Genomic DNA, 13,017 nt, shown 5'->3' with positions numbered 1-13,017 from the left:
ATGTCTGTGGCCATGACAGCTGTAAACCTGCAGAAAACAGTGGATCTTGCTCAGCTCTGTGATGACATCAACTCCAAGTTGGAACCTGAAACTATTCAGTTGGGGAACTCTGGTCTCGAGTGCTGAGAAACAAGGATGGTAGCACTGAATTCCTGAACAAGACAAAGATTGTGTGATATGTGCTCAGTATACCAGTAAGCAACGCATACACAGAGCATGTATTTTCAATCATGAAAGGTGCAAGGACTGATGTCTGGAATCAAAGCAGTACAGACTTGGTGTGGTGTAAAACCCTTGTCAAAATGAATTTCCAGATGAGTTGCAAGGACTTCTACAGCTTTGTGATTGCCCAGAAGCAAGTCATGACTTTGGCAAAATCATCAAAGAAGTACGAGACTTCTGGCACGTCCGAGAGGTATGCAAATTGTGAAGTTGATTTATTGAATTAATAAAAAACCCTGCCCTTTTCCCTGTTTGTTTAGAGTACACATTAATCCGTATGTTTAAATACGGACTACAACTAAGTCTACAATTTAGTCAGGGAGGGCCTGGCAGTCACTGATTCTGGACCTCCCTGACTTAGGTTTGTTTCAGCTGTCAGCAGCTGAAGTTGAAGTCAGGACTGTGGACCCCCCCATCTGTGACTGCAGCTGGGGCTGGAGCCAAGGCTAGACCTGGAACCCTTTATTCCCCTGCCCTGCAGCTGGGGCTGCAACCAGGATCCTGCACCCCTGTCCTGCGGCTTGTGGCAGGAGCTGCAGCAGGGTCCATACGCCCCCCTTGCAGCTTCTTAGGGCTGTGTGCTCCTGTCCCCCATGGCTCTGGTTGGGGATGTGAGCCTCTGGCAGCCCCCCTCTGCATATGTCCTGATATTTTATTCTTGAGATCTGGTCATCCTGGGGCCATGGCTGCACTCAGGGTCACCAGCTGGCAACAAAGGACCCAGGTTCTTCTTTGTGCCAGGAGGATATGTATAAAATGCTCCAGACTGACTTGCTCAGCAACTTCTGCCCTGTACACCGTTCAGGTTCTAGCCACCTCCAGCATAAATCGTTCAGTTGCTGGGCTACTGCCTTTGGTCAGGCCCTGGCCAACTAGTTCTTCTCCCAGAGCCACCCTGGAATGTCTCTGGCATGATCTTGAGAGTGTGGAGCCGTGACGCCAGCCATGAAGGAGTGGGGGGGCAGGGTTCGGGCAAGTGGCGATACCAGCCCCATGCGGGGAACAGGTTGGATTCAGACGAGAACCTTGTGCATGGGGGAAACAGGGCTGGGGCAAGCGGCTCAGGCCAGCCCCTTGTGGTGCCCTGTTTTCCCTTTGGGAAAAATTGGCATTCTACGCTGGAGGCTATTTGTGAATGTTTCCTCCAGCTTCTCCCATAGGAGCTGGAACTAGGGGTGTGAGGGGTGCTGCAGCACCCTCTGGCTTGAAGTGGTTTCCATTATAGACAGGGTTTATACAGTTTGGGTCAATGGCTCTCAGCACCCCCACTATACAAATTGTTCCAGCTCCCCTGGTTTTTCTTCCTTGCAGATTGTGATTAAGGGCTGATATGGAGCTTATCTGGGCAGGGAGCCAGGTTGATGTGGGTGGTAACCGTCAGCAAACAAAGCCAGTCACAAGAATTCCTAAGAATTAGGAGTAAAGGGAAATAACTTGTCAGATGGGCTGGGGAGTGGAGAAACAAGTGTGTTCGCCAAGATATGGGCTTTAAACAGTTCTGATAGTGCCCCTCGATCACAACCCACATCCATTGCTAGCCCAGACCTGGGCTGCCACAGCTTTGCTGGTAGCGCCAATCCTGACCCTCAGCCTCCTGTTATCTGGGACTTCCATATCTACACACGGTCTGCTTGTGCACCCTAATGTGTGACCCTGAGAACGGTTTCCATTCTTCACATGGCTGTGTGCGGAGATGTACCTTTCACTGTATGAGTGACAGAGAGGTGTCCATGCTGATACGCTCTGTATGTCAGTCGGGCCTCAGTGCAAACAGCCTGGTACAGATGAGAGGGTTTCACCCTCCAGTCTATGGCCATTGTATGTCTCCAGCCCATCAGTGCTGAGAAGTGAACTCCTTGAGAGCTGAACCCCTTAGCCCAGTGGGAATCAAAGCCATGAGCCCTGGTTTACAAACCAAGCCCTGAGCTCTGGGCCCAGTACCCCTGTACGACAGACCAGAGCCGGGGGTGAGCGGCTGGGCTGAAGATTTTGTCTTGGCACCTCTGGCCTTAATGGCTGATGAGGTTCAGGTCTCCCAGATGTGCTCTGCTGTCCTCATGAGCATTTCCTTCTCCACTGGGCTCTTCACCTCGTCCTCTTCTGAGCTAAATGGGGTTTAAATCATGCTCCCTTTGTCTCTGTAGGGCTTGCTGCACAGCCACAGGAAAGACCAGTGGATTTCATTGGGTTGCCGAGGCAGGCAGTGGGGGCTAGAGGAGAGGGAACTGGGCTGGGACCATGCCTTCACTTGTCCAACTCACTGCTGCATCACAAGGGAATACCCTTCTCTGGGGGATCCCTCAGCACACAGCCATGTAATGAATGGAAACAGTTCTCAGAGTCAGACATTAGGGGGCACTAGCAGAGTTGTGTGTGGGGACAGAGGACTGAGGGTCAGGTCAGAGGGCTTCTGGAATGGTTGTGGCAGGAGGCAACAAAGGGCTGGGCTAGTAGGTGGCTGAAGATTGGGAGTGAGGGGCAGCGGCAAAGCGGGGAGAGCCCAGGGCATGGCCAGCAGGAAGTGTGGCTTGAGATTAAGGGGCATTGGCAGTGCTGCTTAAAGCCCACATCTTGACAAACACGCCTAACAATTCTTCTCCCCAACCCATTTGGAAGGTTATTTCCTTTTACTCCCAGTTCCTAGGAACTTCTTGTGACTGGCTTTGTTTGCTTAATGGCATCTCCCATATCTCCCTGGCCACTTGCCCGCTTCTGCTCTATATAATAGACACCAAAGCAGGATGATCAGTGTTTTTCATCTCAGCAGAGATCTGGATCCATCCGTCGTTTGGTAGTCCCAGCCCCAGGACAAGGTGAGTTGATGATCCAGCTGGGGTCAGGTGCTGAGGGTTCTGTAATATTGAGCTTCAGGGTCAGCTGATGTTCTCCCGAATTCAAGTGGCTACATCTGGAGCAGCTGGGAGTCATGACTCCTGGTCTCTATCCCCAGCTCGGGGAGGGGAGGGGAGACTAATGGGTTAGTGTGGTGGTGGGGCTGGAAATCAGGATTCACGTCTGTTAGTCTATAAGGTGCCACAGGATTCTTTGCTGCTTTTAGGAAAAAAACGTCACCTAGAGTTTCGAGCAGAGGGCTCAGCAGACCCCACTGTGGCTCCTCTGAGAACAGAATTTCAAAATGCAAAGCAGCTGAGAGGGGTTGGGTCAGTTCTTGTAGAGAATGAGGCTCAGGATCTCTGCTCATTTAAACGTGTCTCTTTAAAGGGGAATCAAATAAAGAGGCTGGGATGAGAGGACACGATTGCGACAAAGCAACATTCAGCATCTTGTGCTGTGCAAAGCTGGGTGACCATCTGACCAGCACTACCTGCGTCCCCTGTGGGATACTGAGAATCCATTGGAACCAAGTGCATGAGCTGCTACTGCTGGAGAACTACAGCTGGGACTTGCAAAGAGGCCCAAGGGAGTTAGAGGAGCTCTTGTGGGATTTGGGCACCTAACTCTGGAAGGCTCCTTTCAAAATCCCAGCTCAGGTCCCCCATCTGGCAGACTCATAAACCTCTGGGAATCGTCTACGAGAGAGATGGGAGCACATGCTGGAAGGTGATTTACAAAGCAGTTTTGAGTGGGGGATCTCTCCAGAAAGTAGTTTTGGAGTGGGATCCACTGTCTCTCTCATAGGGAAATTTGAGACCATTCCTTGCCTTGATGCATCTCTTCTGCACCCTGTAGAGCTGGTGTGTTTCACACTCTGAACCACTCTCCATGAATTGCCTCCTACCAGGGCTGGCTCCAGGCACCAGCTCGTGCTTGGGGCAGCAGATTCTAAGGGGCAGTTTCCGTCCAATCCTAGAGTGGCATGGCCGCCCTTTTTCTTCCGGTTTGCCGCTCTGGCTGCCCTTTAGGGGGCAGCGGCGTGGAGGAGCGGAGCGCCCTGCTGGGAGCTGGCTGCGTGCTCCATCTCCCTCAGCCAGTGCCAGGTCTGCAGCAAGCCCAGCAGGGCAGCCCGCGTCCTTCCCTCCCCACTGACCTTCAATTCACCTGCAGGCGAGAGCAGCATGGAGCCCTCCCAGCAGGTGGCATGGCAAAAAAGCCAGAGCCGGCCCTGCCTCCCACCAGAACAATTCCTAGATTTATACATTTTAAAGCCGGAATGGGCCATTTCATCATCTGGCCTGACCTCCGGTATAACACAGGCCATAGAATTTCACCCACTTCCCCTGGCTCTGACCCCAATCACTTCTGTTTGGATAAAGCACCTTCCACAAAGGTGTCTAGTCTTGATTGGAACCAGCCAGAGATGGAGAAGGTGGTGTTTGTTCCCCTTGATCATTTCTTCCAATGATTCCTCATCCTCACCATTAAAAACTGGTGCCTTATTTCTAATTTGAATGATCTAGCTTTATCTTCAAGTCGTTGGTTCTTGCTCTGCCTTTCTCCGCTAGATTAAAGAGACACTGAATATCCAGTCTTTTCTCCCCATGTAGATTCTTATACACTGTAATCAAGTCACCTGTCAATCTTCTTAAAGATCAATTAACAGACCAAGATCTTCAATTGTCTCACTGTCTGGCATTATCTTCAGTCCTTAGACCACTTCTGTGGTTCTTTTCTGCACCTCCTTCCATTTTTCAACATCCTTTTCAGAAGATGGACCCCAGAACTGGATGCAGTATTCACAGTATGCAGCATCGGTCCCACCAATGCTGTATATGCAGGTAAAGTCACCTCGCTGCTGTCATAGGTTTCACCCCCACTCTGAACTTTAGGGTACAGATGTGGGGACCTGCATGAACACCTCTAAGCTTAACTACCAGCTTAGATCTGGTTTCGCTGTCACCATCCAGATTTCTGAGTTATCTGGAAAACTCTGTCTTCCCCCCAAAAACCTTCCCCTCTCTGGGTAGCCTTGAGAGACTCCTCCACCAATTCCCTGGTGAGTCCAGATCCAATTCCCTTGGATCTCAAAAACAAGGAAGAATTACTCCTTCCCCCTGTCTTCCCCGCCCCCCAATCCCTGGTTAGTCCAGATCAATCAGGTTCTTAAAAAGAAGGCTTTTAATTAAAGAAAAGAAAGATAAAAGAAAAAAAAACCTCTGGGAGACAGCATACAAGCTGATCTCACAGACAACAGATTTTAAACACAGGATGTTCCCCTGGGCAAAAACTTTAGTACACACAAGAATACCCAAATTTGATTACTCCCCTAATTGCACAAAGACAAATTACAAAAGAAAATAAACATCAACCTATTTATTCCTTTCTAAAACGTACTACTCTGATAAGAGGCTGGTTCCTTGATCTTTTCCACTCCGTCTGAAACTGAAACTGACTCTAAACAAAGGAAACTTCCCTCCTTCCTTTTGAAACATCTTGTTCCCCCATTGGTTCCTCTGGTCAGGTGTCAGCTAGGCTAGGTGAACTTTTTAACCCTTTGCAGGTAAAAGAGGCATTAACCCTTAACTATCTGTTTATGACAGCTGCTCATACAGTCTAATATGGCTAGAGTGAACCAAGCGCAGAAGGAAAGGATAGAAAAAAGAGGGTTTAAAATTGATCCATCTTCTATTTCTCTACCAAGTAAATAGATCAAGTATTGTTTTTTTCCCTTGAAAAAGCTGGGGACAAAAATAACTGTTGTATACTGACTTGCAGATGTGTTGGTCCCTGGATAGTAGAGAGAAAAGGTGGTCCAATACAACATATTAATGTCTATAAGTGAGAGAGACAAGCTTTTGAGCTTACACAGAGCTTTTTGAAATCTTTGAGCTTGTCTCTCTCACCAACAGAACTCAGTGCAATAAAAGATATTACCACACACGTTGTCTCTCAAAAAATAGTCACTAATAGAGCTTAGCTAACAGAGTTATGGTCTCGTGCTTTGCTTAAAATAAAACAAAGCGACCATTGTCTCCTTATCAGTACAAAGTCTGATATGTTATTTAGATTGCAGATGTCGGATGAGATTTCCAAGTGCCCTGATACCATGGGCATGGATGAGGTATAACAGTGTGAATGTGATACGGTAGCTGAGAGATAATATGATCCTTGGATGTATAAGGAGGGACAGGGCTGGCTCCAGGCACCAGCTTAGCAAGCAGGTGCTTGGAGCGGCCACTCCAGAGCTGGGCGGCACGTTCAGGTATTTGGCGGCAATGGCGGAGGGTCCTCACTCCCACTCAGAGTGAAGGACATCCCGCCGAATTGCCGCAGATCGTGATTGCGGCTTTTTTTTTTTTTTTGGCTGCTTGGGGCAGCAAAATCCCTGGAGCCGGCCCTGAGGAGGGATATATCCACGATGAGCAGGGAGGTGGTATTAATGATGTGCACAATGTTAGTAATGAGAACACTACTGGATACGGTGTCCAGTTCCAATATACCCATCTTGAAAAGGATGTTACCACAAAGGAAAACAATAGGATGATACTCTGGTCTGGAAAAAAAATGCCTTAGGGTACGTCTTCACTACCCGCCGGATCGGCAGGTAGCAATCGATTTCTCGGAGTTCGCTATATCGCGTCTCATCTAGACATGATATCGAACCCCGAACGTGCTCCCGTCGACTCTGGAACTCCACTGGAGTGAGTGGCGGTAGCGGAGTCGACGAGGGAGCCGCGGATGTTGATCCCGCGCTGTGAGGACGGGTAAGTAATTCGAGCTAAGGTACTTCGACTTCAGCTACGCTATTCACGTAGCTGAAGTTGTGTACCTTAGATTGACACCGCCCCCCCCCCCCAGTGTAGACCAGGCCTTAGAGTGAGAGTTAAAAAAAGATCACTCTATGTAGTTTATGCAAGAGAAGGTTAACAGCTGTCTTGATCATGACCTCTAGGAGCCTATGTGGGGATATGATTTTGAATAGTCAGAGACCTTTCTAATCAGACAGCAAAAACTCAGAATGAGACCCAGTGACTGGACACTGAGATAGACTGATTCATGCTAGAAATGAAGTGGAAATTTTTAAGAGAGGGTAATTAAGCATGGGGATAACTGAGCTCAAGCCCAGGTGCCTTTCCCATCATTGGGGTCTCCAAAGGGACACAGCTGTCTTTCTGAAAGTTCTGGTTGAGGTGAAACAGGGGCTGTGTGTTAGAGGTGGGAATTGCTGGATCAGATTCTGTGAGTTACTTGGCAGGAGATCACAGAGGATGATACTAGGCATATCTGGACTTAAACATTGACTGACAGAATAATCTATAAACTAAAATATTGCTCTTTTGATAATGTCTTAAATCACCTGCTACTGACCCAGTGTCCATTATATAGTACAGTTGCCCCTTCTCTGCTCCACCCCCTCTGCTGCCCCCTAGTTCCCACTATACAGTACAGCCGCTCCTTCCCCACCCCCACCCTCTGCTGCCCCTAGTGCCCACTATACAGTACAGCCGCTCCTTCCCCACCCTCACCTTCTGCTGCCCCCTAGTGCCCATTATACCGTACAGCCGCTCCTTCCCCACCCTCACCTTCTGCTGCCCCCTAGTGCCCATTATACAGTATAGCCGCTCCTTCCCCACCCTCACCTTCTGCTGCCCCCTAGTGCCCATTATACAGTATAGCCGCTCCTTCCCCACCCCACACCTTATGGTTCCTCTAGGGCAGACGTGGGCAAACTATGGCCCATGGGCCACATCTGGCCCACAGGACCGTCCTGCCCGGCCCCTGAGGTTCCGGCCGGGGAGCCTCGTCTCCAACCCCTCCCCCGCGTTCCCCCGTACCCCGCAGTCATGCCACTGCACGGGCTGTGCTCTGGCCCACTGCTCCCACTCAGCAGCATGGGGAGCATGGCTGGCTCTGGCTGGGTGTTGCGTCTGCGAGCTCCTGCTGCTGGTAAGGGAGTGTGGAGTGGGGGGGGTTGGGTAATGGAGCAGGGGGTGCTGGGGGGCAGTCAGGGACAAGGGGGTGGGTTAATGGGGTGGAGGTTCTCAGGGGAGTGGTCAGGGGATGGGGGACAGGGAAGGTTGGGAGTGGAGTCCCGGGGGCCTGTCAGGGGCGGGGATGTGGATGGGGTTGGAAGGGCAGTCAGAGAGCAGGGGTTGGATAAGGGGTGGGATCCTGGGGGCAGTTAGGGGTGGGGAGTCCCAGGAGGGGTGGTCAAGGAATGAGGAGCAGAGGGCGGTTGGGTAGGGGTGGAAGTCCCAGGGGCTCTCAGGGGTGAGGGGTGGATAGGGGTCACGGAAGTCAGGGGACTAGGAGCAGGGGTTGGATAGGGGTGGGGTCCCAGGAGGGGGCAGTCAGGGGACAAGGAGCAGGGGTTGGATGGGCTGGGGTTCTGAAGGGGCAGTCAGGGGTTGGGAAGTGGGAGGGGGCGGATAGGGGGCAGGGGCCAGGCTGTTTGGGGAGGCACAGCCTTCCCTACCCAGCCCTCCATACAGTTGCGCAACCCCGATGTGACCCTCTGGCCAAAAAGTTTATCCACCCCTGCTCTAGTGCCACTTATGCAGTGCAGCAACTCCTCCCCACCCCTCGCCCTCTGTTGTCCACATTGCATATTACAACCTATAGCCCTCCTCTTTTGGGTATTAACACCCTATTACAATGGAAATCTATGTTCTGCCTGTCTAGAATTAGGAAGAGTTTTCTCAATAATTCTGAAAGGTCAAAATAATTTTTCTGGTCAGCTTGCTCTGTGAATCAGTTCTCCCAGGAGTGATCTTTGCTAGCCTGGGGGCTGGGAAATCCACACTTTGTCATTCAGTGTGTTTGTCTGAGGCAGGGCTCAGAGCAGCTGGATGGGGAGGCTTTTCTTTGCTGCAGAGTATTTTTTATTGTCGTGTGCGTTGTCATCTAGCCATGCGATGGCATCTTCAGTGGCGTGATGCAGTTCTTCTAGGCTACTGTTGAACCTAGTCAACAGGCATTCATGGACAATGTGTGTCATTTTCTGTGTTGTGCTGGAGAGTAGGGTTGCTGAAGGGAGATATTTGTACAAGATTGTGCTAGTGCCCTTTGACTGAAAGGGAAATTTCTTCCTTTGACTGCAATAAAGAACTTCACATCAGTTGTAAATTGTGTTCATTTCTAGGGGCTGCCTTTATGGGGTTCTTGTAGCATTCTTGGCCAGGTTGTGTCCCCTCCAGCAGGAGGTAGTAACTCCCCCTCTCTCATACATACATACACACACACACACACACACACATACACACACATACACACACACAATTCTTCAAACAGAAAAAATGTAAATGAAAATCCATAATTGACACCCACAGACACAATAATGTATGTTCAGAAAGCTAAGCAGAGCACACCGGTGGTGTGTGGACAGAACCGCACACAATGCGATATATGGCCTGGTGAAGACTATCTCAGAGGTGGGTCATTGATGTACTTCCCCAGGGACCTGTTAATATGTGGGCCAGATCCTCAGCTTCTGAAAAGAGAAGCCAATTCACACCAGTTGGGCCTCTGGCTCATGCACTCCAATGCAGCTATGGCTGATTCACACAGGTGTTGTTTGGGTCTGTTACAAAAGAACCGGACTTGACATAACCACAGTCATCTTATGTCCTCCGCCACCAAAACCTGGAAGCAAGAACACCACATAATTGGGAATAATTTGGCCTTTAGTGAAGCAGACGAAACAGCTGCACCACTGCAGTGTTGTTAATCATAGACTCACAGAATATCAGGGTTGGAAGGGACCTCAGGAGGTATCTAGTCCAACCCCCTGCTCAAAACAGGATCAACCCCAACTAAATCATCCCAGCCAGGGCTTTGTCAAGCTGGGCCTTAAAAACCTCTAAGGAAGGAGATTCCACCACCTCCCTAGGGAACCCAGTCCAGTGCTTCACCACCCTCCTAGTGAAATAGTTTTTCTTCTAATATCTAATCTAGACCTCCCTGCCCCTTCTCTGGGCTCTCCTCTGGGACACGTTTCTCTCTGCTCCCTAGAGCCGTTTTTGCAACTGGTTCAGCTGCAACCTGCTGGCAGCTAACAACCTGGACAATTCTCTCCTTGGCAGGCATTACATCTCCATCCCTTCCTGATGTGGTGTTGCCTCCAGCTGCAGTGCAGGAGCTGGTCTCAACCACACTCCCACCTGGAAGCATGTGGCTTCCCCCAGCTGCAGAAGAATCAAGGAGACTTTCTCCCATTCTCTCAGCAGTTCCTGAGACCTTACCCTTTCCCTTGGGGATCCCAGCATAAAACTCCCTCCTGCTGCTGGCAAATATTTTAACCTGAGCGACATGGAAAAAAACAATACCAAGGAGCAGGTTGACTAGGAGGTGTTCCATTACTCCCCCAGTCAAAACACTTTCCAAACCACATGGATTTTAGCTAGTTGTATGAGGAAGTTGCTTTTGCCCACACTCACAATCTCTGCCATTTGGCCAGGTAGCATACTGGCCTTTGGGACCACATTCTGCTTAACCAGAGAAGTCTGGGCCCCTGTATCCCTCTGCCCCAAGTATTCCCTGCCATCTGATAACATGCTCCATATCTGGTTCTCCAAAGGCTAACCTCACAGAACCAATATGATAGGATTAAATGGCTTGGGGGGACCTTGCATGAACCTTGTAATGAGTGCTGAGTGTGTAGTAATATAACATTGCAAATGCACCTATTGCTATTATCTCTGAATGATGTCAGACCCAGCCAGGATATGCTGTGAACTAATAAAGAAGAATTAGGTTTCCATAACTAGACTTTTATTCCAAACCTCTGCAAACAGACATATTTGTAACTAAATGAAATTTGATAAATACAGGGGAAAAAAGCTTTGAAGGGGAAAGAATAGTCATTTCCATTTCACAAGCATGTACACCAACCGTGTCTCTCACAGGTCAGTGCATGTGCGGCTGTAATTGTCTGCTTGGTCCCCTGGGGTGAAGTGGCAAGGGTAGAGCAGCAGCCCCAGATGCCACGTGGATTGTGTGTGGTGCTGTGTAGGGAGGTCCTGGAATGCAGTTCTCTATGGGCTGCAGAAGGAGGTGCACATGGGTCTGTTGCACCTGAAGTTCAACAAGAGTCTCCATCATGTCTGTTTGCCACTTGAGCAGTGCAAGCATCTCCTGCTGCAGGTCTCTCTCCTTTTCCTGTGCTTTTCTCCTCTCCACTATATCCCTGACCATTGTGTCCACAAGGATGATCCTCCAAGCCCTGTGATTGGTATGTAAAGCACCAGAGGCTTTCAGGATCTCTTGGAACATGCCATCCCGCATCCTCTTCCTTCTCCTCCTTATCTGGCTGAGCGGCTCTGCTGGTGAGGATGGAAAGACCCTGATAGCAATATTTCCAGCTGCAAAATTGAACTCACTCCCCTTGATCCACACAAGTTGCAAACACCACATTCTCACCTCTCCTTGGGATTCATAGAGCACAGAGGCAGTCCCAGCCATGGTGCATATGGCCCAGGGGAAAGTGGGAGAGTTGGGACAATAAGGGAGGGGGTATCTCACGGGCATGAGAATATGCGGATAGGACAATTGAACTGAATACTAGAACCATTTTCTACAGGCAGTGCTGATTTTAGCTGAGAGTAATGGAGGGTGAAAGAGAATAGCTCCTGCATGCATCCAACTGCAGAGTTGGTCTGTATGCTGCTAGCTTGCATGCTGCAATGGTGCCTGCTGAAGTAATGCTGAGTAGCATGGGAAATTGTCTTACCGCAGTAGAAGAAATAAGGCTGCCCTCCCCAGAAACCTGCAGCAGAGGATTGCAGACTACCTCCAGGACAGTTTCCTCGAGTTCTCTGTGGAGGATTCACAGCACATCCCAGTGCACGTAAACAAACTGTTTTGCAGGGCCCCCTCTGCATAACTGTACAGGGGAATGAGAAGCAGATAGTGACTCTGCCTCTATTGGTTATTTTACTCTCTCTTCTAGCATGATTAAAAAAGCGTAAATGAGCAGATGTGCCCCTGTAATATCAAAGCAAACTGCACACTTACCACAGGTTCCTTCCCCTGCACCAGGCTCGCCTCTGCTGGACTGTAGGGATTGGCTTGACTGCTCTGGAGTCAAAAACATGTCCTGGCTCAATGCACCACAGGATCCCCTAGTCGCCTGTCCCCCATACTCCTCCTCTTCCTTGTCCAACACCTCCTCCTCACTGTTCACTCCAGCTCCCCCGAAGTATCCATGGGGCCTTCTGGGGTGGTGGTGGGATCACCACTGAGAATGCCATGCAGCTCTTTGTAAATGTGGCGTGTCTCTGGCTCTGCACTAGATTGACTGTTAGCTTCCCTTGGCTACTACTACACCTGCCACAGATCCTTAACTTTCACACAGCACTGCTGCAGGTCCCTCGTGTAGCCCTTCTCCCCCATGCCCCCAGCAATCAGCAAGTAGATATTGATGTTTCTATGGCTGGATCGGAGCTGTGCTTGCACTGCCTATTCTTCCCACGTAACTAGATCAACCACCTCCTGTTTACTCCAGGCAGGAGCACATTTGCAGAATGGAACTGTCATGGGCAGTCACTAAATAAGTTTTCCAATTGGCACAAACAGGAAATTTGTGGGGTTTGAAAAGAGATGGGGCATATACCTCTGTACCTGGCGGTCAGGCAGCGGAGTTCAAAATGGTTCCCAGAACAGTTACAGTGGAGCATTGTGGGACACCTCCTGGAGGTCACTAAAGTCAACATAAGCAATGAAGTGTCTACACTGACACTGCACTGCCCTAACTATGTCTACCAAAGCCCTGCCTCTTGGGGAGATGCAGTTATTAAGTCAGTGTAACAGCAAGTTGAATCTGCGGGAGCAACAATTTAGAGTAGACACTTACAGAATTAGGTCAATTTAAGCTGCCTTGCATAGGCCTAAAGACCAGTCTTTAAGCAAAGACAGGCACCGAACTCCCACAGAGGGACAGTGTTTAGGACACTCCCTCCC

The 13,017-nt window shown here is 49.8% G+C and overlaps 1 protein-coding gene across 1 annotated transcript in view; it reads left to right on the top strand.

Moving 5' to 3' along the window:
* The first annotated feature begins 302 nt into the window (after positions 1-302).
* LOC120392593 (cytosolic phospholipase A2 gamma-like) overlaps positions 303-13,017 on the top strand; it is a 51,426-nt gene continuing 38,711 nt past the window's right edge. Inside the window, exon 1 of the mRNA XM_039517380.1 lies at positions 303-415. Coding sequence (XP_039373314.1) covers positions 303-415 — 113 coding nt within the window. The remainder of the gene's footprint in view (positions 416-13,017) is intronic.

The sequence above is a fragment of the Mauremys reevesii genome, unplaced genomic scaffold (assembly GCF_016161935.1).
Source record: "Mauremys reevesii isolate NIE-2019 unplaced genomic scaffold, ASM1616193v1 Contig104, whole genome shotgun sequence".
Taxonomy (NCBI): domain Eukaryota; kingdom Metazoa; phylum Chordata; order Testudines; family Geoemydidae; genus Mauremys; species Mauremys reevesii.
This window is presented reverse-complemented; position numbering and strand designations above follow the sequence as displayed.